The 22200-nt window shown below is 31.7% G+C and overlaps 2 protein-coding genes across 2 annotated transcripts in view; one reads left to right on the forward strand and one right to left on the reverse strand.

The window, feature by feature from the left end:
- The first annotated feature begins 5139 nt into the window (after positions 1 to 5139).
- LOC106105728 (MORN repeat-containing protein 4) lies at positions 5140 to 8688 on the forward strand. The gene is made up of 4 exons (XM_013286157.1): positions 5140 to 5153; positions 5828 to 6023; positions 7032 to 7141; positions 8226 to 8688. Exons 1-4 carry the CDS (start codon positions 5144 to 5146, stop codon positions 8378 to 8380), a joined length of 471 nt encoding a protein of 156 aa, XP_013141611.1. The 5' UTR covers positions 5140 to 5143; the 3' UTR covers positions 8381 to 8688.
- An 818-nt stretch (positions 8689 to 9506) lies between these two features.
- LOC106105715 (elongation of very long chain fatty acids protein 4-like) overlaps positions 9507 to 22200 on the reverse strand; it is a 13620-nt gene continuing 926 nt past the window's right edge. The window contains exons 2-7 of the mRNA XM_013286142.1: positions 17729 to 17843; positions 16607 to 16875; positions 15323 to 15494; positions 14096 to 14223; positions 12340 to 12489; positions 9507 to 9620 (exon numbers count right to left, since the gene is read on the reverse strand). Of these exons, the coding sequence (XP_013141596.1) occupies positions 9543 to 9620; positions 12340 to 12489; positions 14096 to 14223; positions 15323 to 15494; positions 16607 to 16875; positions 17729 to 17810 (879 nt within the window). The 5' untranslated portion in view covers positions 17811 to 17843 and the 3' untranslated portion in view covers positions 9507 to 9542. The remainder of the gene's footprint in view (positions 9621 to 12339; positions 12490 to 14095; positions 14224 to 15322; positions 15495 to 16606; positions 16876 to 17728; positions 17844 to 22200) is intronic.

Consider the following 22200-nt stretch of genomic DNA (forward strand, 5'->3'; position numbering starts at 1 on the left):
ACAAGAAAATTTAATTTAAAGTAACTTCTTAAATATTATTTGGATGATTTTCACAAACATCTGAAACAGTGATATCTAAATTGATATAAATTTGTATATAAAAATATTTACAATTCCTATAATTGTCAAAAGTCATGTAACAGTCCCCAAAAGTTAAGGACATCGCTTACTGATGTAATAGAAAAAATGTTTACAACCCCATTTCTAACCAAGCGGTGACTGTTAGTAATATGACATTTGAGTGCGGCGTTCGCTACGTAAGCGGTACGTTCACGTGGCGACTCCGGCGACGTGACGACGTGGCGACATTGACCACAGACCTTGTCTGATTGGTATCGGTCCACCTTATTTGGGGTAAGCATTTAGAAATTTATTCCATACCCCTGCAATGTGTTTAGCAGCGGTATTCTAAGATTATGATCGCAATGCAAATGTTTGTCGAGTCATTGTAGTATTCATCCTAATTGTTTTATTTTTATATGGAAAGTGACCTTGTGCGCTTTGTTTGTTGCTTCTTAATGAATTTAACTTAATGCCGCAATTAGGGCTTGATAATTAATCATTAAGGGATCCTTCTATACCTAAACAATGTACCTACGTATGTTAGGATTACCGTACACATCGCCTAGGTTTTTTAATAGCACACAATATTGTAAAAGAAGTAAATCTTTAATCTTTAATGTTTATCACGACGTTACGTAGCGTGCGGAACGAGGAAAAGTCGAGCGGCGTGACTAGAGCACGCGTGTCCCCAATGATAATAAACTTAATTTATCGTTAGCTTCTTATGAACAAAATGGATAAATCCAGCGGAAATAACTTCAACCTACTTAAGCCTACCTTTGGTACAAAGATTAATGGCTAGTTTTAACTTATATTCTTCAATCGCGTGGTTAAATACTTAGTAACTTATTTAATGAGTAAAAAGTACGATAAATCAGTATTTAAATGCAATCTAGATAGACTGTTAGATTTTGCACACGTATTCGACTTCGTGGAATTATAAAAACAAAAGAAAGTAGCATATGTGTTTTTCCAGACTTTACGGAGGTCTGCTGTTATAAGTAATCAAATATCCATCCATCTAAACTTTCGCATTTATAATGTAAGATAGCCATATTCAAGGTTGCAGGTATGAAATTAAAAGAATTTTCATGTTTGATGTCAATTAACATTTTATTACAGTTCATTCCAGTGTAAACATTATGCTGTTCGCTAAAGATTATAAAAGATAATACATTCTAAGGCAGAATATGTTATACAATTTGTAAATGCTGGCAGTATGTCATAAAACTGAAAATGGAAAACACGACAACGAGGCATTTACCTTTAGTTGTTGGAATTACGAGCCATTCAGTAAAACCTGAAATATTATTGTTTATTTGTACAACAATAGTCTGAAATAGAGATAAATAACATTTTAAGTATGATGATTATAAGATTCATTGGATGACTCTTTAAATAATTTAAAGTCTACTATCAGACAGTTTCGATTTGATTTTAAAATTTACTATTTGCATTAGATAGCTCGATTATTTTAGTTTATACATAAAGCATTATTCTTTGGATTCTTTGGATAGCATTAAGCTTATATCAATTGGAGAATCGGATTATCGTTTAAATGACGCAGTGAACGTAATAAAAACGTACTCGAATTTTGATATTTGACTAATACATTAATATCGCTTAAAAGCATAAATAGACTAAGACGCTGTCCTTGCATGATTTCTTTGTTAAATACAAGGATGTTGCGTAAAGTGGAACAGATGTAAGTCAATTTGTTACGACGTTCAACAGACATAAGACTTCTTGTGGAAATATTTACAAGTTGATTCATTGTGAAGATTACTTGTTTACTTATTTTGTTAGCGAGATCTTATTCCATTAGCGTTTAGCGTCGATTAGCTTGGTCTTAGATTATAATTTGATTTTTCCGTATCTTGTTTTTATTACGTAAGTGAAAGCTTTTTTTTAATACAAATCAAAAAAGCTACAGGAACTATTTAATTACTTTTTTTATTATTTACAAACCAAGGTCAATACCATAAGGTTATAGTACATTGAAAGTAATAGACAGGTCAAATTAAAATTTACATTGAATTATAAGTGATTAAAATTAGCAACAAATTTTTATCAAAACTTTCCTTTTTTGACTACATAAAGGTTAATTAAATTAGTCCAGACAGTCTTTTATCCATCTGGGTACGTTGGAAACTTTATCAGTCTTCTAAAACAGAACAATTGAGACCGTTTCAAAATGTTTTTTTTTATGTCAAAATAAATAATTGTAATCTAAAAGAGAACAACGTCTCAAAGCTGACAATTAAAAAGGACCAATATTGTGTTATAAGTAAGAACTATCGGTGCATAAAACTTCAATGATTGCATGCAATAGTACTGTTTAAACTTTGTAATTGCATTTTTCCATTGTATATATTACCTAAACTCATTAGTTAACGTTTCTTTCTTAACGAAAATCTTTATGTAGTGTAGATACAGTAACCTTTCTTAATGATAATTACTCATGAGAGTAAAACATCATTCTGTCATTGTTCCATTCTATTTGTTCTGAAGTCTATGTCATAATGACTGCTGCGGCCAACCTTGGTGCTGATCGATCGCAAGCACATCTTCACCCCATGCTAACCTTGCTTACATAATGTTGGACATCGATTCATATTCGTTACTGTTTCCACTGTTGAACACCTGTACAAATAACTATTGTTGTCTCTATTCCTTCAAAGAGAAAGAAAGGGATGACAGTAGTTTTGAACATGCGGAAGTGGTAGTTCATGATTGCTTATCTAACCTTCTAGCAATGCAGTCTTTGTAAAAAAGATTGGGACACGATTTGATTGTACATATTCATATGCTTTTATAACAGGTGACTAATTTCTACATAACATATTCTATTTACACATTACATTATAATCTATTCCAGAATTCCTATAACAGCTCAAGTTGTATTCACAACCACATGTATAAGCCCTCTTGATGAGCGTATTCATTGCCGATTTTAGCGCTGCCAGTGCCATGGGCTAGATTGCTTCAGAGCCTCCTTTTTATAATGCCTTGGTTAACAAGATTACCTGACACTATAATTCGTTGACCTGTGGCATCTCTACCATCGCCCTGGGTCGCTCTAACTCTCGTACTGACCGTATATTCGCAGACAATATATCTACATACATATATACAATTTAATATGTGACTTCTGCCTCTGTCATTCGTGTCCTTCATAACCTGGTTGATAGAATCACAACTAACTTTATGTCCTTGACAATAGTTCAATGAAGAACATGACAATGCAGCGTATAGCGTTCCGTCCCTGAACTTGTGTTAGTTTTGTTCGCTGCATTTCGTTATTAGGAATCGTCAAGTCGACGGGAAGCGCTAGATTGCTCGCCGCCGTTATTCAAAAGGTGATTCTTGCGTCAAGGCACGTCGTTAATCATACGCTGTGCATAGATACATACGAATGTAAAGACTATTCACATGGTTGTGTTATTGCTTCCTTTGCTCTATCGGTGCGTAAAATATCGGTCTTCACTGTAATATCTCGGCCCCTCTTATTGTGTTATAAAGCAGAGATACCATTTATGGTAGAAAATTAAATTAAGTGTTGCGTAGTTTTGTACCGTATTTAAAATCTTTTTTTATTAAATTTGTAATTTATCGCAATATTCTTTATTATACCTGTTAGATTTTAATTATTCGGGTGGCGAAATAATTAAGCTGGCCTGTAATTAAGTTTTTCCTTTAAAGTTTTCGTAATTAAGAAGCCCGAGGGAAAGTCTAAATAAACAAAATCATACATGAATCGTTTCACTGAAGGTTAACTTTTAAACTAAGCCTTGTAAAATAAACATTAAAGATTTGATAAATATTTTAAGCTGTGTGCATTAATCAAAAAATTGAGAATTAAAATCAAATTTGTTTGTAACAACTTTATTTCCAAAACTTTTAAAACTCTTATAAAGGGCGTCATTGCACGAGTTAGCAACCTTCAGGTCATTACACTCTTGTTCACTTTGTGCTACTGAGACCCTACATCTATTATGTACGTTAATCTATTTACTTGTGTAAACTAACGAACAAACGCGCCCGGTGGGCGTAATTGAAACTGATTTACAATAGCGCATTAGCGCTACACTGTTAATGTCATAAAGCGTTTCAAGATCCTTGTTGAATATCCTTATGGAAGTTTTTCAAACTATAATCACAAACTGATACGCTATTTTACAATTCAGTTATAACATTGTATATTTATTATGTAACGTCACATCTGCGCGGTTAATCTTTGACCCTCGTAGAGTTGCCAGCACACTAGCGCCACTAATAAGGATATGTCGTCGCAGCGCTGACGATGTTATTAACTGGCAATTACAGGAGCGGTTAATTGGTCAGTCTACGTAATACACGGAACAGAGGGGATGGTAATAGCTCTTTTGTTGTTCGATTTCTTTGTAAGTTAAAAGCGTTTTATTGCGTAATTCTTATAAGAGCGGTGGGCCTAATGGACCTCTCAACATACGTAGCAAACAATGTTTTTGTTAGACGAATTTTCTCGAGTTCGTAAAAAACATGAAACATGACTCCATTAATGTCTTTTGAGCCTTTGTCCTGACTCAACTTTTCCGTTTCTAAATGCTTGATAAAATAAATACAACAAGATAATAATAAAACTGCGAGATAGATTTGCGTTTTTATTCTTTCACAGTCAAATGACATTGCTTGAATATTAAATAAATATTTATTCACACGATAAAAGAAGAGATTCTTTTAGCGGTCATTATGCGAATGAATTATTCCTTGCCATCGTTTGTGATATCTTTTTATAATTTCAAGAAATTAAATCCAAATCAACAGTATTAAATTAAAGAATTTATATACAGAAATAATACTAATAAACCTTAATACAATGTGGTCCTTAAATTGTGGTTTTTCTTTGACTAAAATATTTTGGAATTCTTAAAATACATTGTTGTGTAGACACTAAATGTAACCTTCACAATACCTTTAAGCCTGTTTATTTTATTACAGTGTAACGTAGCCAGTAATTTAATTAACACGGTGTAGTAGCGAAAGAGCTCGGGAAACCTTTCAGTTTATTCTACCTTGCCAGTCAGTGTACTGCTTTATAATGGTGGAAGGTAAGAAATTGTTAGAAAATTGTGTGAACAGTGTATTAATTACGCTCATGATGTAATTTACTTAATAATGTCGTTTAGTATAAGAAGTAAAACATTAAACTAAAAATGGAATAATAAAATAAATTAAGTACTCTGTCAGTTATTACTTGCACATCATTAGAATATCTAAATTGATATTTGTGTTTTTTTTAAAGTTGTACATTTTTCCAATAGCATATAAATGACTTAAGTAATAAGAACTCTTTATAATTTAAACCGTAAAGAACATTTTGTGGTTAATGTAATTTAAATTTGAATAAATATGCTCAATTCGCTATGTGATATTACTTTTGTGACTCTTTCTTTTTGTAAAAGATTAACTTTTGTCAATCAAAATCATTACACAATGTCATTTGATTTGGGTAATGTTTTAAACCAGTAACGCACTATCAGTTTTCAGTTACAATGAATAATCGAACTACACATTTAATACTGACGTGTGTTGGCTATCTAAGAACTGTCAATTAAAATTTTGCCCACAAACAGTCGAATTGTTTACTTAAACGGTCTATTGGAACTGAACGTCCGTAGCGGGCATTAAATGTAATCGAAGATTGTTCATTATAAATGAAAGAACAAAAATTTTAACTTTTTTAAATTATTTTTTAATTAATGACATGATCGTTTATTTTCAGTTGTAGATCCCGGTGTTGTGAAGTCTGGAGCTTACAAGTATGAAGATGGCACCCGATATGTAGGCGATTGGAACTCGAAAGGCCAGAAGCATGGAATGGGTCACCTATTACTCCCAGACGGGACGAGGTTCGATGGCTGCCTGGCTGGTGGCATGTGCTCCGGACTCGGCGTCATGGTATTTCCAGACGGTGCTAAGTAAGTACGAAGTTCATCTTACTAATATTATTAGTGCGAAAGTTAGTCTAAACGGCTGAACGGATCTCGATGAAATTTGGCTTAGACGTAGATGATAGTCTAGAAGCACACATAGGCTCGAGTTTATTTTTTTTTTCACGCGGCGGAGTCGCGGGAGAAAGCTAGTCATGTGATAATTGTTTCTAAAATTCAGGGTGATGTATAAGCCATTCTGCGTTTCGAAGGATCAGTGAGAGTTTAGGAGACGTAATTATAGTCCTCTTTCCATTCACAACATATTCTTTAAAGGTATGGATGGAAAGGGATTTGTCCTCATATCAGAGTGCGCGACCCTGCCTCCGTCGATTTTGCATAGACAAGGCGTCTGCAATTGCTTATTCGGAGCTGTTGCTTCACTATTGCGGCGATTACGAGTATCTCATATGCTCATAATGTTAAAAGTTGAAACTCACCCAATTTAACTAAAAGCAAAAATGCAATTCGAATTTCTTTTCAAAATCTCATCAAAATCGATTCTGTAAAGGTTACAAGAAATTAATGAATTTGATATAAACCCACAAACATCAAATAACTCTCGAAAATTATTATCCTCTTCTTTGTTAAATAAAATGATAGTCAATATCCTATAGGAAATGGCTTTTTAATAAGATATTTTCTGCCTAGTTCAAATTTTACAATTTAATTTGTAACAAAGGTGAAGTCAGTTTCCGTTACACAGAACACCTTGTATTAAATCAGTAAAATATTTTTTCTTCCCTTTGAACCATTTCTTTTTTGAACAAGGAAAAATACTTTCAAACTCGAATTTTGTGCTTCAAATAACATAAATGAAATGTGTATAATCTTTTTGCCTGAAGGAAAAAAGATACATTTCAGAAAGTACTTAATATGGGTCACACTTTGACAATTTCGACGATTTATTTATCAGTACGGCAAAATAATTAGATGAAAGCTTATATTTCTGTTGTTTTTAAAATCGTAGTGGATTTAACATATTAACAACTTTAGATACGAAGGCGAGTTTATGCAGGGCTGGTTCCACGGTCACGGAGTTTTCTGGCGAGCGGATGGAATGAAGTTCGAAGGAGAGTTCCGAGGTGGACGTGTTTGGGGTTTGGGTGAGTATAACGATCTTTATGACAAGTGGAAATAAGAACAAGGCTAATTTTCTTCATATTTTCTTAGGGTAATATTTACGGATATAAGTGTATGTTAAGTAGTCATTTTCTGTTTTCTGTATGTTTCAATATTGTTGAATAAAATGATTACAAATATAATTTTATTGGCAATATTCACTTCATTGAAACTGAAGAGAGAAATACTTTTTCTTAAGAAATGGCGCCTATGGGTTGCGGTCGTTTCCTTATTTAGCCGAATTCAGATGGCTGCTTGCTCGTTTGCCGTCTTATTATATTAAATGTAACTTAATACACGTGGAATGATTTACGAGTAAATAAATTATTTTAAGAATATAGGTATTTTAAAAAAACAATAGCGGGATTTTTATACGGAAGATTGATTAGATGGAATATAAACAAAAGTTTAAATTAGTTTTGTTTGAATTACTTCTGGGAAATTCCGTAATATTCAGCATTTTTCTTGATCCTTCCTCGAATTGAAGAAATAAAACACTTGAGATTAAAATAAAAATATTGCAGATCTTCCCTAAACTCATAACTGAATAAAAATGTTTGTTTCTTAACAAATTTAACATATACTTCTCGTTTATTATGCTTGGTCCTGACATTGCCCCAGACCGAATGGCAGAAGCAATTTAACCTGCTAAGAACTCTACTAAAGTTAAAATCTTATAATAATAATGATATTAATTTATTTATTGTCTCTTTTGCATTTCTTACCCAATACTTCATTATAATACTTATAATGTCTACACGAAGAAAACAAAGAAAAACATTACAATTAATCTTATTAAAGTCGTATTGTATTTATGAATTCCGGTGGCCACGATACAGGCATTGCCTAGTGTAGCCACCACCAGATTAACTAGAATAACTTAAGATAACAACTTTTTAAAAATTATGTGTTATGTATAATTTTAAGTTATTGTCATTTATTTGTTTTTGTACAATCTTTTTGGTTTAATAAATATTTTTTCATTTTCATTTATAAAAGAAAACAATCGTCTAATTTATCGAATTATTTTCTTTAATGTATTTAAATGTTGACGTTATCAATTTCTAGGCTTGGTAACCTTCAGTGATGGAAGCAATGGATTTCCAAGAAATGAAGGCTTCTTCCAGGACTGCAAAATGGTGCGGCGCAAACGTTGTCCCGAAGTAGTGCAGAGGGCGCAAAAGGTGGCTTACATGGCGCGGGCGCAATGCCAACAAGTGTAACAAGGACTGTTACACTTTTTGAAATAGCGTGTAAAAATATCAACATTTTACACTTCTAGTGCATGTAACATGTCTAGTTTTAGTTAGACTTTAGACAATGCGTGTAACGATTATTTTTACAATTATTTATTTGAAATGGACTTATATTACTGCCCATACTGTTTGTATTAATATGTTTTCACTTATCTCTTAAGCCCGCTAAATACGTTCTATCTGAACACTTCAGTTACAGACAATTGTCTGTATTAGACTTTGGTATAATCTTATTTCGAATTATTTAATCGACTTTCAAAACACTGATATGGAAAATATAGTACTATAGTATTTTTAGTTGAAATTCATATGAAAACGGGTCTTCAATAAACATACCATTTTGTTAATTAATATTCGTTGATATATCGTAAATTATTTTGATATACTGAAATAAATTCACGTGTACTTAATGAGCCTATTCATTGAATATGAGTTATGAAACAGAATTCAATACATTTAGGCTGAATGAATCGTGATGGCTAATTTGTTTTATTGAAGAACTCATTACAATAATTTGTTATTTTGTTATTATTGATACGAATATACAAAAGGCCTTTGATCTTATGTATTATAATTCTAAGAAACGCTGTATTTCAAATTGTCTTTTGTTAGTTTTGAAAATGCTAAAGACATATAAAATATACTTTCTTTGAGAAAATAAATAATTAAATATTTGACTATTCATTTCAAATACGTTTAAAAGAAAAGTAAACCTTTGCCTTACTCAGCAACGCGCTTGCTAATATTTCTGGAATGCTCGTTTATAACATTATTGAAAATACTATTTATTTTCTAATTGGAAATTCCTTTGGACAGTTATTAATTATTAATTTTGATAGAGTTATAATGCCACTCATTTAAGGATTTTTTTGTTGACCATACTATCGCGTTAATGCGGATATACGTTTTTGATGTCGTTACCGGCAAATGCATTTGCGGTATGATAATGACCACAACTTACTTTCAAACCTTTGATATGTGGAAAGTTATTTTGCCGTTGAGATCGTAAATAATTAACATGCATACCACATATATCTTAATATAGTTTATTAATTAATTACATTATAATGACATTTATTTTCTATTTCTTTAAATAAATTACATTTTTACTTATGAAAACAATTAAAAACTAATTCAACTTCTTACGTAGCGTGGTATCTTCATCGTCCAAGCATTGACCGTACCTCACCTCCATACATTTACTTCCCTGTAAAAGAAATAAGAATTAGTTGATTTTAAATAGTAAATTTTTTTTTTATAACATAAGGTGGCAAACGAGCAAGCAGCCAACTGAATCCACCGAAATGGAAAGCGACCGCTACCCACATACATCGGCAATTGCAGATGACTTGCCTACCCTTAAATGACGGAGGAGAAGACGCACATAAAGAGGACATTAGTTATAATAATTATCCATACTATTAAAATAAAGCGTAAGCACACACTTCTATGTTGCCTAAGATGTTAGCAATTACAGCCTATTTTTGAATAATTCTTTTTTTAATAATAATATGTTCACGCACGTCACGCTTTAGGTTACATATTTTCACGCTATTTAACTTAGGGAGTGAATATTTTCGATAATAACTCTAATGTGGGAAAGAGAGCATAAGTTGCTGTCAACATCAAGGAAGCTAGATTGCCAAGTTTTGTCATGTCATGTCATTTCGACATTTGCAATTGACAATTTGACACATGTAAACAATAAAATAATTCTATGCTGATGAAATCGCATGGAAACAGCTAGTTATAAAATAGAAACCACCGTTAACTAATCTACCTAATATTCTATATATTACAATATTAAATTCCCTTTCTTTAACATCAAATTACTAAACCTAATGAAACGCAGACCGAAGTATATTTGCCTAATTGATAAGATAAATTGCAAACACTTTTATTAATTAATTCTGTAAAAGATAATTATAAATTCTCTACTCTTTGCCATTTGTATTCTTCTGGGAACATTCGGGCTTTGCATAGTTGGAAATTATTTATAAATCGAGTACTTGCATTTGGTACAAGCATTGACTTTTAGGGGCTCCCAATGGACGAACACCCACTAATACTGGCAAACTTTAATTTGGTATACCTAATAGTAAATTTATCATAGCTGTTCCCGTGCGACTTTATCCTCATAAAAGTATGAAAATTTTATTTTATTGTTTACATGTATCAAATTATGAATTGCAAATGTCAAAATGACATGACGATGACAAACTATGGCAACCTTGCTTCCTTGATGTTGGCAGCAACTTATGGTCTTTTTCCCACATTAGGGTTTTTTTCCAAAATATTTACCCCCTAAGTTTAATGGCGTGAAAATATATAGCATAAAGCATGACGTGTGTGTAGGGCTTTTTATTAAAAAAATAATTATTCAAAAATATCCTGTTATTGCTTATATCTTAGGCAACAAAGAAGTGTGTGTTTACACTTTATTATAATGGTATAGATAGAAAATGTTAGTGCTTCCCAAAGTGATCTAGACACATCTGAATCTTAAAATTAAAAAGGTTTGTTTGAGGGAAATAATATCGTGGGTTCAATAAATGAACTAGAAATACATTTGATTAGAAAAACTAATATTTATTTATAAGAACTCTTCAAAAAACTTTCAAACTGATTGAAACTGTTAAACGTTTTTTTTTTTAAACAAACACGAGTCACATTTAAATGTAAAAAATACAGACATGAGAACTTTTTGGCAGTCGGTTAAAAAAGCTTTAAGATATTTATTTGGACAATGTCCATATAAGTGCAATCATTGTATACGAAAGCAGAAGTAACTGGTGACGTAAGGCTCGTTACAGAGTTACATAGTGCGCTTTCTCTCGGAACTTGCGCTTGCATAAGACCCGCGTAACCTATACTTATATTCAGTACAGCGCTTTTCTCATTACCGATACTCGGTTTACGTTTTGCGTAACTTGATTGCTATCTATAAAACAATTTTGATGTACTTATGCAAATTCCTCGAACGCTAAGGTATATTTTATTACATTTGTAATTGCTATTTTAATTTTCAAGTATAATAATTACTGCCCGGACTGTCTTTAACTGTCTCTCTTTATAGCTAACGATTCTATTGTTTTGAGATTTAAAGACAATCGTTATAATATTGAAATTATTTTAATATAGAGATTTATTTTTCATTTATTTGTAATCATTTCACGCGGATTTTTCGAAATAAGTATTTACTGTAATGATGCACTAATTTCCTCTGAATTCTTCATTTAATTTTCAGTTCGTTTCAATAATGTTTCAAAAAACAATACCAAAATATTCTGGCAAAATTAATTAGCATTTCCCAATAGAAATATTTCGAAGAAAATATGTAAAATGATATACCTGTCATACTCAGTACGTGGAATTTTTTGCTGTTTTGGTAAATTTTGTTTATTGATTGAAATAAATTTTATTTAACTGATAAGCAATGAGGAAATTGAATATGTTTGGTTTAAACATTTATGTTATACTTACAGTTTAATTTGTATTATCGCATACTTATATTTTTGTAGTAAACTAGCTTTTTTGCGACTTCTAAGCAACTCTTACATCTAAGCAAAATTTTATCGAAATCCTATTAAGCTCTTTTAGAGAAACGACTATGTTGATAATAAATATCCATCCATCCAAGTATCACGTTAATGTCATTGTTACACATTTTCATACTTAAGATATAGGGAATAGATAAATTATAACAAGACTACCTGAAAACTATATTTATTACTAGAACAACTAATTAGTTTTGTTTATAAATCCCTCTAATATTTATAAATCCGATTTGCGTGTATGTATGTTAGCTTCAGAGACTCAATATGCTTGAATCAAAAGTAGATCGCAGTCTTCAATAGCTTTAAGTTGATGCTAGTTTATATTAACAATAACATTTGGTATATGAAATTAAATAGTTTTGTGGTTACCTTAGCGATGTATGCTTTCATGTAGAAGTTTCCGAACAGCACGATAAACGAGATCATGTAGATAATAAGCACATAATGCATCCAAAGCGGGAACTCGCAGCCAGTACGGATGCCGTTTACTCCAAGGACGAGGGCACAAGTGAACTGAATCTGTACAAACAGGAATATATTAAGTTTTGAATGTATTAGTCAAAATTATAGACAATCCTGATATTTCGACGCAGAGAACTAAGGCAGATCGTGAATATGACGCATGCAACTGTGCTGAAATATCGAGAGCTTAAACTCAATCGCGGCAAGAAACTTGTTTCTCACGAACATTATATTTGTAAAAACCACTAATTTAAAGTTATATAGAGTTTTAACTATTTGAAACTCGCTGATTGTTATTGTACGTCAACGTGGTTACATGTTTCACCAAAACACTGTATCACTTTTTTATTTATTATTTAAAATTGCATTTCACAAACCGTGCGCTAGACTTACGTTATTAAAGAGTTCATGTATCTTTCAAAAAGTAAATGAAAATAAGCTTGAAACTGAAGTGGTTGTTTTTAAAATTCCGATTTAAAGGAAAAAAAATAATATTCGTTACATTATCTCGAAGATTTTAAATTATCAAATCAACATCGTATAACATTACATAGACTTCTTAGTTAACCAAACGTCATGAACAAAAACTTTAGCATCCAGAGAGTTATCAAGATTTGTTTGTAGAATTAATTATAAATCTGAGAAATGAATTAAATGCGGAGCGCTTTGAAACTACTCCGACATGGGTCTGTTTTCGAATTCAGTGAACCACTGATGTTACGCTTTCAATCATTATTTTTAAATCTAATTCAGTGAATAGGTATGTCATATGAAAAGAGAACTCTAAGGAAATCTTTTACTAACACTTCATGAGTTTCATTTCCTATCATAAAATCCGCCTTTTGAACGACTTTACTAGAAATAGAACACAATAAATTGAATCGTAAAAGTCTCAAAGATTTGTGTAGCGGAATTTTATTTTCCATTTTGCAATCGTTTTAATCCACTTAAATAATTGCAAAGATGTCTTAATAGACTTCTAAGAGCTCCCGCAGACTGACTTTTTTATCGGTCGATAAATTGATCGGATTTGACTGGCAAATCAAAATCACACAATAATTGGTACACATTCAAACATGTTCATCAATAATCTTCAATTTAAGTCCCTTTGTCTTTACCACGCTTTTCTTATAAGGAGAGGATGGAAAGGGGAAGTGGATTTGACGGTGGAGGAGATGCATAGGAAGGGGCAATATCCTCTTTATGTGCGTCTCCTCCTCCGTCGGATAAGGGTAGGCAACGCATATGCGATCGCGGATGTCTATGGGCAGCGGTCGCTTCGCCATTTTGGCGGATTCAGGTGGCCGCTTGCTCGTTTGCTACCTTATGTTATAAAAAAAAAGTCTATAGTCTATTTATGTATATACAGGGGATCTTAAATTGAAGATAAAGATTTTTTCTCTCAATCCAAAGTTCCTTTCGATATGCAAATAATAAACATCCAAAAACCTTACTGGCATACATTAATAACCGTTCAAAGCATATTATTTAATTTTTAACGACTTCTTTTTATGAATTTAATCAATAATTTACCGAAGTATTATGTAAATGTAAAAAAGAGATAACAACCGTTTCAAGGTCAAAAGAATCTTGAAGTCTTAAATTGTGATGACGTACAAAACAACTGAGTTATTAAAAAAGCTAAACTTTTAGTTTCACATACCAGCTGTAAAATAGTGAGGTATTTCTTCCACCATAGGTATTTGCTGACGGAAGGTCCGAATACTGAAAGGCCGTAGTAAGTATACATCAGTACGTGGATGCCGCTGTTTACCATCGCGGGGAGGAATGCTGAAAGAAATGCGAATAAAAAATATTTGTGAAAATTATGAATCGCAGAATTATTGTCCCGATATTTTTGATCAAAGTAATTCTGTAGCAATACGATTTAGTTTGACTTTGGAAAAAAAATGTTATAAATAGTTATTTTACACTAGCGTACGCTAGCGATTCCGTCTGCGTGAAATAAAAAAAAACAAATAATCCTCTAACTCTATACCAAATTTCATCAAAATCCGTTCAACCGTCTAGGCTACAAACTCTAACAAACATCCATTCATCGATCCAAACTTTCGCATTTATAATATTAGTAAGCAGGTTAAATTTAACTTACTAACAGCTGAATACTCAAAAGATTCTTCCACACATCGCTTCGTTAGCACTGCTTATTATCTGATAGGTGCCGAAGTTTTAATGGAATTTTGAGATTTAAGTGTGGTCTTATCTTTTCAGACGCTGTTACATAAATATTGTCTCAGTATTGGCAGTAAGACATATAAGTATATTACTATTAGAATCTTAGATAATATTTAAGTACAGTTCAATTCAGAAGCCAGTAAAGCTCTAAATTAATTACGGTAGATATTCTCAGCTTTGCTCAGTTCCGTAGCACCCATTTTACTGGCTTTAATATTCCCGCATTCTATTTCTATTCTAAATAAAAATCTTCATATTTAATTTAATGATGTAATATAAATTTGTAGAATTACTAAAGTAGTTACGTTAAAACTTTATTTAATTACAAGCTGTTCCCGTGCGACTTCATCCGCATAAAATTATGAAAATTTTATTTTATTGTTTACATTTGTCAATTTATCAATTGCAAATGTCAAAATAACATGACATGATGACAAACCATGGAAATGTTACTTCCTTGATGTTGGCAGCTTGTAGCTTATGATCTTATTCCCACATTGGGGTTTTTATCCATTTTATTTATCCTCTAAGTTATATAGAAAATATATAGCCTTAAGCGTGCCGTAAGTGTAGGGCTTTTTATTAAAGATATGACTATTAAAATTTGGTGTGATTGCCGACATCTTACTTACAAGTAGTATGTGTTTACGCTTTATGATATTAGTGAAGAAATATTGACATAGATATGACTTACTTGACCCACTTGGTACCCATTTAATGCCAATCCACCAAAAACTGAACATTGTAGAGTGGTGATAAACATGAAGGAACGTTAGCTGTTCATCCTTCTTTCTTAAAATAAAGAAGAACGTGTCACAGAATTCTAGAAGCTTCGAGAAGTAGTACCACCAAACTGCGTCTGCTATCTAAAAATAACAAGGTACAGGAAGTGTAAATGACAATTACAAAGACAGGTTAGTGAACGCCGAAAAAAGATAATCTCTTGAAGGGCTCAATAGACTATTGTTTCGAGTTCTTAATATTTTCAAAGGTACAAAATAAACCAATAAATATTTACTTTAACAATTATTCGCAATACTACGCAGATTGGATTATAAAAAGCAACAGACTAACAAGGTATAAAATAAATTTGCACTTTATGTAAATGCTTTATCTACATACTAGCTGTTTCCGTGCGGCTTCATCCGCATGAAATTATGAAAATTTTATTTTATTGTTTACATTTATCAAATTATCAATAGCAAATGTCAAAATGACATGACATGACAACCTTGGCATTCTTGCTTTCTTGATGTTGGCAGCAACTTATTGTCTCTTTCCCACAGGGTTTTTATCCAAAATATTTACCCCTTAAGTTTAATGGCGTGAAAATATATAGCCTAAAGCGTGAAGTAAGTGTAGGGCAATTTCTTAAAAAAGGAAATTTTCAAAAATATGCTGCAATTGCTGACATCTTAGGCAACAAAGAAGTGTGTGTTTACGCTTTATTATAATAGTATAGATTTACTCCCGGAGTTTATAGTGCCCGCTCTATTGTTATTTGTAAGCTGCTTATATTAATAGTTTTTATTAAATTCCATAAGCCAAAGGCTTAGTCCGTATCGGTCTGTTTTAGTTTTACTTCTAATCTAGTCTAGATTTTGTTGTACTTAATCATTAAAAAGTTATGTCTGTATTTAAAAAATGTTAATAATTTTATTATTTTAGTCCCTTTCCCTTTCCATTCTTTTGTTATAAGGAAAGGTGCATTTGATGATGGAGAATATGCATGGGAAGGAGAAATATCCTCTAAAATCACTTTCAATCGAAGTCTCTAAAAAAATAATTGGAATTAGAGGATGCATAAAAAGTATCTACATTTTACAAGTAGATAAAATTAGGGATACATTAGGTAGCAATAAGGTCCTTTATAAAGAATTTCGATTTCACAAAAGTTTAAGTTTCAAATAAATTCATTAATTCGAATTATAGGATTACCAAAACCAAAAATTTATATAATAAAAATAATATTGCTTACTTGTAATTCATCGGGATCATATTTTTGTCGACAAGGCTCACATATGTAGCTATACCTCAATCTAAATGATGCAGTAAGTAACCTAACTGCGATATACGCGTTAAGGGCGGCCATCGCCAAGTTGTAGGGTACAAGTAGCCACGTCAATTGGAACGGTTGTCGATTCTTCATTAACTTAGGGCCAATCCACACGATAAATAGGTATAGAAGTGTGTACAATACTGTTGGTAATGGAGAGTCCACGAGTGGCCATCCTTTCGTTCTGTTATCTGCAAATTTAATTAAAATATTTTAATAATTAAATATTAAATTTATGTAATTACTATATTGACATCATTAATTTTAGGAATATAGATTTGTGTTTAGAGCAAGGTTTTTACCCTAAATAAGTAAGGAAAAATATCACGTGCAAATGAATGAAAATTCTTATATATATAAAAAAAGAAAACATATATATATATGTCATGTCATAGCCGTCGATTCTCTGAAGTAATCAAAAGCTTTTTCCTTTTTATACAACTTCCTATTTATTCAATATTTGATCCAAGCAATTTCTCCGGACAATATTCCTAATAATTGAATTTTTCCCCACAGATTTTTATGTTTGCAAACGATTTTGTGCTAACTCAATTTAAAAAATTACAAAACAAATAAAAAACTATAAAAAACTAGGTGTTAATAATAAAATATTATAATAAGTGACGTAATATTAAGAGCTCACGCACACATTTGACTAAACTATTGCACAACTGTTTAGTCTCGCTTTGATTCCTGTGAGCTTACATGGTGCGCACACTACTCCATTTTTAGCTGTGCAAATAAACAGTGGAATGGTTATCGAAACAATCGACAATCGCATAACAATTGTGAGATAGTTTATTCAAAAGTGTGCACCCGCTTTATGTTATTATTTAATTGTTATGTGTCCGCTATATTCGGTAGCGAAGTATGTTTAAATTTCGCCTTCCTACTATACAGGTGGATGCAGGTAACTGTGCTCATTTTATTTCTCCCGCACAACCGTCTTACGGCACAATTATAATCTCGATATATGAATAGGATGAAGATGCAACCATCTTTATTATGTTAATGTTTTTTTTTATGTATTATTAATTAATTTACCTGAAAGTGATAGTGTCCATAAGTAATAATCATATGTATCTTTTATCACAGTTTGTGTTGAATTTACTAACATTGTAGCCATTCTAGGATTTTTTTTTCGTGGTCAGGATATTATCTGAAAAAAAAAAACAGTTTAATGATCTGAAGATCTTTAGTTTAAACATTAAACATACTGTACACTTGATCACGGTCTTTAACAATAATCATCTATATCTATACTAATAAAGCATAAACACGCACTTTTTTTGCCTAACATGTCTGCAATTACAGCATATTTTTGAATAATACCCTTTATAAAAAGCATTACACTTGCGACACGCTTTAGGCTACATATTTTCACACTATTAAACTTAGGAGTTATATATTTTGAATAGAAACCCTAATTGCCAACATTAGGTAAGCAAGATTTTTATGGTAAAGGTAATTTTGACAATTGTAAACAACAAAATAAAGCTTTTATAATTTCATGCGGATGAAGCCGCACGCGGACAGATAGTTACTAAGAAAGTCAATTTTGCTATTGACTTCCACACTGTTATTTGACTAACGAGGGTAATATTCCTCGAATTCTATAGAGGCAAAATTACTTAACTTTCTTTAATGTCCGATCACGTTGTTTGTTTCATTTAATATTTACTGTAGACGATACATTAATAAGAATGCAATAAATTCTGCATATTAAAATACGAACGATGTCGAAGAATATTCATGACGAAACTGACAAACGTTTAACGCGAGAACAGAACCATTTATCTAGTAATGCGACATAAGCGCCAATAGCGTAACAGAGGTACAGATTTCTGGTCACGTGGTCGAGGATTCGAATCCCGCCATTCGACTATTGTGCTCCATATCCCCTTGCACAAGCTTAGAGCTTACTTGAAATGGAACAAAAAATAGTGAATTAACAATAATCTACCAGTATTAAAAAAATGACTTAAACCAACGTTTTTTGTCAGAGTACATACGTTTTCCGCATTTTAGGCGAGCGATATCTATCCTAATATTATAAAGAGGAAAGACTTGTATTTTTCTGTGTATTGAAATGACTCAAAAACTACTGGACCGATTTCAAATTCTTTCACCATTAGAAAGCTACGTCAACAAAGAGTAACATAGGCTATTTGATTATTTTTTAATTTCACGCAGTCGAAGATGCGAGTAATAGTTAGTTTTTGATATTCTTGGACCGAGGATTGAAGCGGAGAGACCGTTTTATGCTATTTTGTCGAACATCGTAGTCGGGTGCCTAAAGAGCACTAATACTTGTCAGACCTATTTTACGAGACTTGATAGTATGTAGAAAGTACTTTTCCTATCATTGGAGTTGTTTATTATCGTTATAATAAAATTTGCTGAATCATCGGTGAAAGTAAAAACTGTAACATTATTACGTAGTACTCTTGATATATTTTAATATTGTATTTCGATCTTCGTATTTATTCTTGTCCTTAAATTTTAATTTATTAACATCTTTAGATTAACGAATGTTTTAATTTTAAATCCGTTCATATCTCAGTAAGAATACTGTATCTGATAAATCCCAAACTGAAGTGAATTTCAGTTCGGGTTTTTTTTAGGATTTTGTTTTAAATTAAAAGTTCCGAGTATTCTTACAAGATTGTAAATCTATTTATGCTTTTTCATTGTAACGCTAAGTAATTCTAGTTTATGGTTTATTAACTTGGACATAATAGTGTTATTTAAAGTGTTAACTATTGATTTTCCTATTTACGTTTGTACCAAGGCCAGAGTTACAATGCAAAGTAAACTTCAAGTACCATATGTAACATTGGTACTAAAACAACTTTGTATAACTTTGTTATATTGTTTTTTAAAAATAATATATTGTGTTAATACGCATACACTTCAGTTTCTAGTCTAAATATTTATTCAAAAATATACTGTTATTGCTGAAATTTACACACATAATAAAATTGGAGTGTCTGTGACATCAGAAGAAAAATTTCATATTTCGGAAAGGTGATGTATTTGCCTTACTGATAGCGAAAATCGCATATATTTTTTTTATCTGTCTGTCTGCAAGCAGAGTTTATTCCGGGTAATCTCCGAAACGGCTGAAGTTCGACCGGATTTTCACTCAATGGTAACTGATATAGACGGTATATTATAGACTACTTTTTTGTCTTAATTTTGCGTGGACGAAGTCGCGGGCAACAGTACTAAATAACTAAGAAGAGTGTACGCAGTATTGATGTAGAATATAGGTTAATGTATTCGATATGAAAGTGTTTGCCTGAGGGGAATTGTACTACTTTACTAAACACAGGTGTGCAATATTACGTGGATGTAAATTTCGCTTTTAAGTTCATGTTCACAGTACTAAGAACATCAATTTTCAATGACACTTTATTATTTATTCCAGTTTTACAACTTACTTTTAAACTAGCATGCTACATTTTACTATTTACAGATATAAGACTAGCTGTTCCCGTGCGACTTCATCCGCACGAAATTATGAAAAAAAATTATTTAATGTTTACATTTGTCAAATTACAAATGTCAAAATGACATAACATGATGACAACCTTGCTTTCTTGATGTTGGCAACAACTTATGGTCTCTTTCCCACATTAGGGTTTTTATCAAAATTTTTATATCCTAAGTTTAATGGCGTGAAAATATATAGCCTAAAGCCTGACGTAAGTGTAGGGCTTTTTATTAAAAAAAGAATTATCCAAAAATATGCTGTAATTGCTGAGATCTTAGGCAACAAAGAAGTGAATATTTACGCTTTATTATAATAGTATAGATAAGTAGACAATCGTTTTTACTGTTATAAATTTTAGTATCTTAAGGGACTTTCATTTATAAATATGGAGAAACTATTCAACGATTTCTCTCGTCGATTGCATTTTAAAATATATTCATTGTCAGTCAAATATATTGAGTTCAAGCTTTTCTAACAAAGAGATAAAAGTCTTTTGTAGTTAGTACATCTCAATGGTCATTCAATGAAGAGAAAGTGATGGTGTACGGAGGTTTGCGTGCGCGAGGGACTGCGCGACCCTCTGCAACACGTACCGCTCTGTGACGGTCGTGTCCGCAAATACATTTATAAACTAAGGCATTTGACCCAGTAATAAAAGATATTAAATTGCAATATCTAAGATCACTGTCTTCACGATAACGTTTCGTTTTATCATTGATGACATTTGTAGAATTATTTTTATAAAAGTCCAATTTAATAAAATATATCTGATTTATTTAAATCGAGCATATATTTGAATTGAGCATTTTTATTTACAAAAAGTTGTTTATTATGATATTTTCTATCTTTTGCAAGATAAATATTATTCAGAATTCGAATCAAACATTCGCTTTCCACGTAAATTAAACTCCGTCAACACTTTAACAAAACCATCTTAATCCAATTATCAGTGCTGTTTCCGATCCGCTTAAGTATTCATTGCTTGTTTGTTTTGGAAACGCAGTCGTGCGGATTCAAAATTTTGTTTGAAACGGTTATACAGATGCTTTTAGCCCCTTCAAGTTGTTTTAAGGAGCGTGTTAAATAAATAAGCCTCAATATAGCTGCAAATCATCACAAAATTAAATTTAACTAATAAATACAATTAAACAAATTGGAATAACTGTAGGTAATGTCGAAAAAAATCGAATCTTTTTAAAACTAAATAAATACTATGCTAAAAAGCTCAATTAATCCAATCAAAACTTTATAAACGAAAGGCTTTTTACGTAACTGTCTTGATTTAATTAGGAAAGAATTGCTTTTAAATCTACGACTACCCATTAGTTAAGATTCTTTAGTTTTAAATGCATTATGTAGAATCGAGAGGTACTTAAGAATTGAAGTAAAATTTTCCCCTTTGTGAAAATGGACCTGTTACATTTTAACTTATTTTATAAAGAAGCTTTAGATTTTTTGAGATCGTCATTTTTTACACAAGCTTTTGCTCGCGACATCCCTGTGGCATTAAAAAAAACAAGAGACAGTAGCCTATGCGTTCTTCCAGATTATGCTCTATATCTATGCAAAATTTCATAAAGAACCGTTCAGCAATTTAAGCTACAAACTCTAACAAACAGCCATCTATCACTTTCGCATATATAATTATTAATAGTGCTGTACTTAAAGATATTTGCTCCAAATATCGTAATTGTTCATGAAAACGTTATTAACTTAACTAAGTTTCTCTACATATCTGCTAGTTTTACTTACCGGATGGCAGTAACTCAAACCCTATTTGAGTAATTCAATTACTTTTACAATTTAGTAAGCTTAGTATGATTTTGTTATAGTGCCTCATTATGTTGTTGTTTTAAATGACGGTTATTGAACTATAATAGGTATATGCAACATTTTAATTTTGATATTTGTATTAAAACTTGAAAACGTTTTTGTCATTTTTAATAAAAAAAATAGTAACAGTGGTAGAGCCCGCTTTAACATCTTCGCACGAATGGGCCGGCTCGCCCGGTGTTATACC

Source organism: Papilio polytes, unplaced genomic scaffold, assembly GCF_000836215.1.
Source record: "Papilio polytes unplaced genomic scaffold, Ppol_1.0 DF822733.1, whole genome shotgun sequence".
NCBI classification, from domain to species: Eukaryota; Metazoa; Arthropoda; class Insecta; order Lepidoptera; family Papilionidae; genus Papilio; species Papilio polytes.

Coding starts and splice junctions, on each gene's coding strand:
- LOC106105728 (XM_013286157.1), top strand. Junction 6,024..7,031: donor GTATTTCCAGACGGTGCTAA/GTAAGTACGAAG, acceptor TAACAACTTTAG/ATACGAAGGCGAGTTTATGC. Junction 7,142..8,225: donor TGGACGTGTTTGGGGTTTGG/GTGAGTATAACG, acceptor ATCAATTTCTAG/GCTTGGTAACCTTCAGTGAT.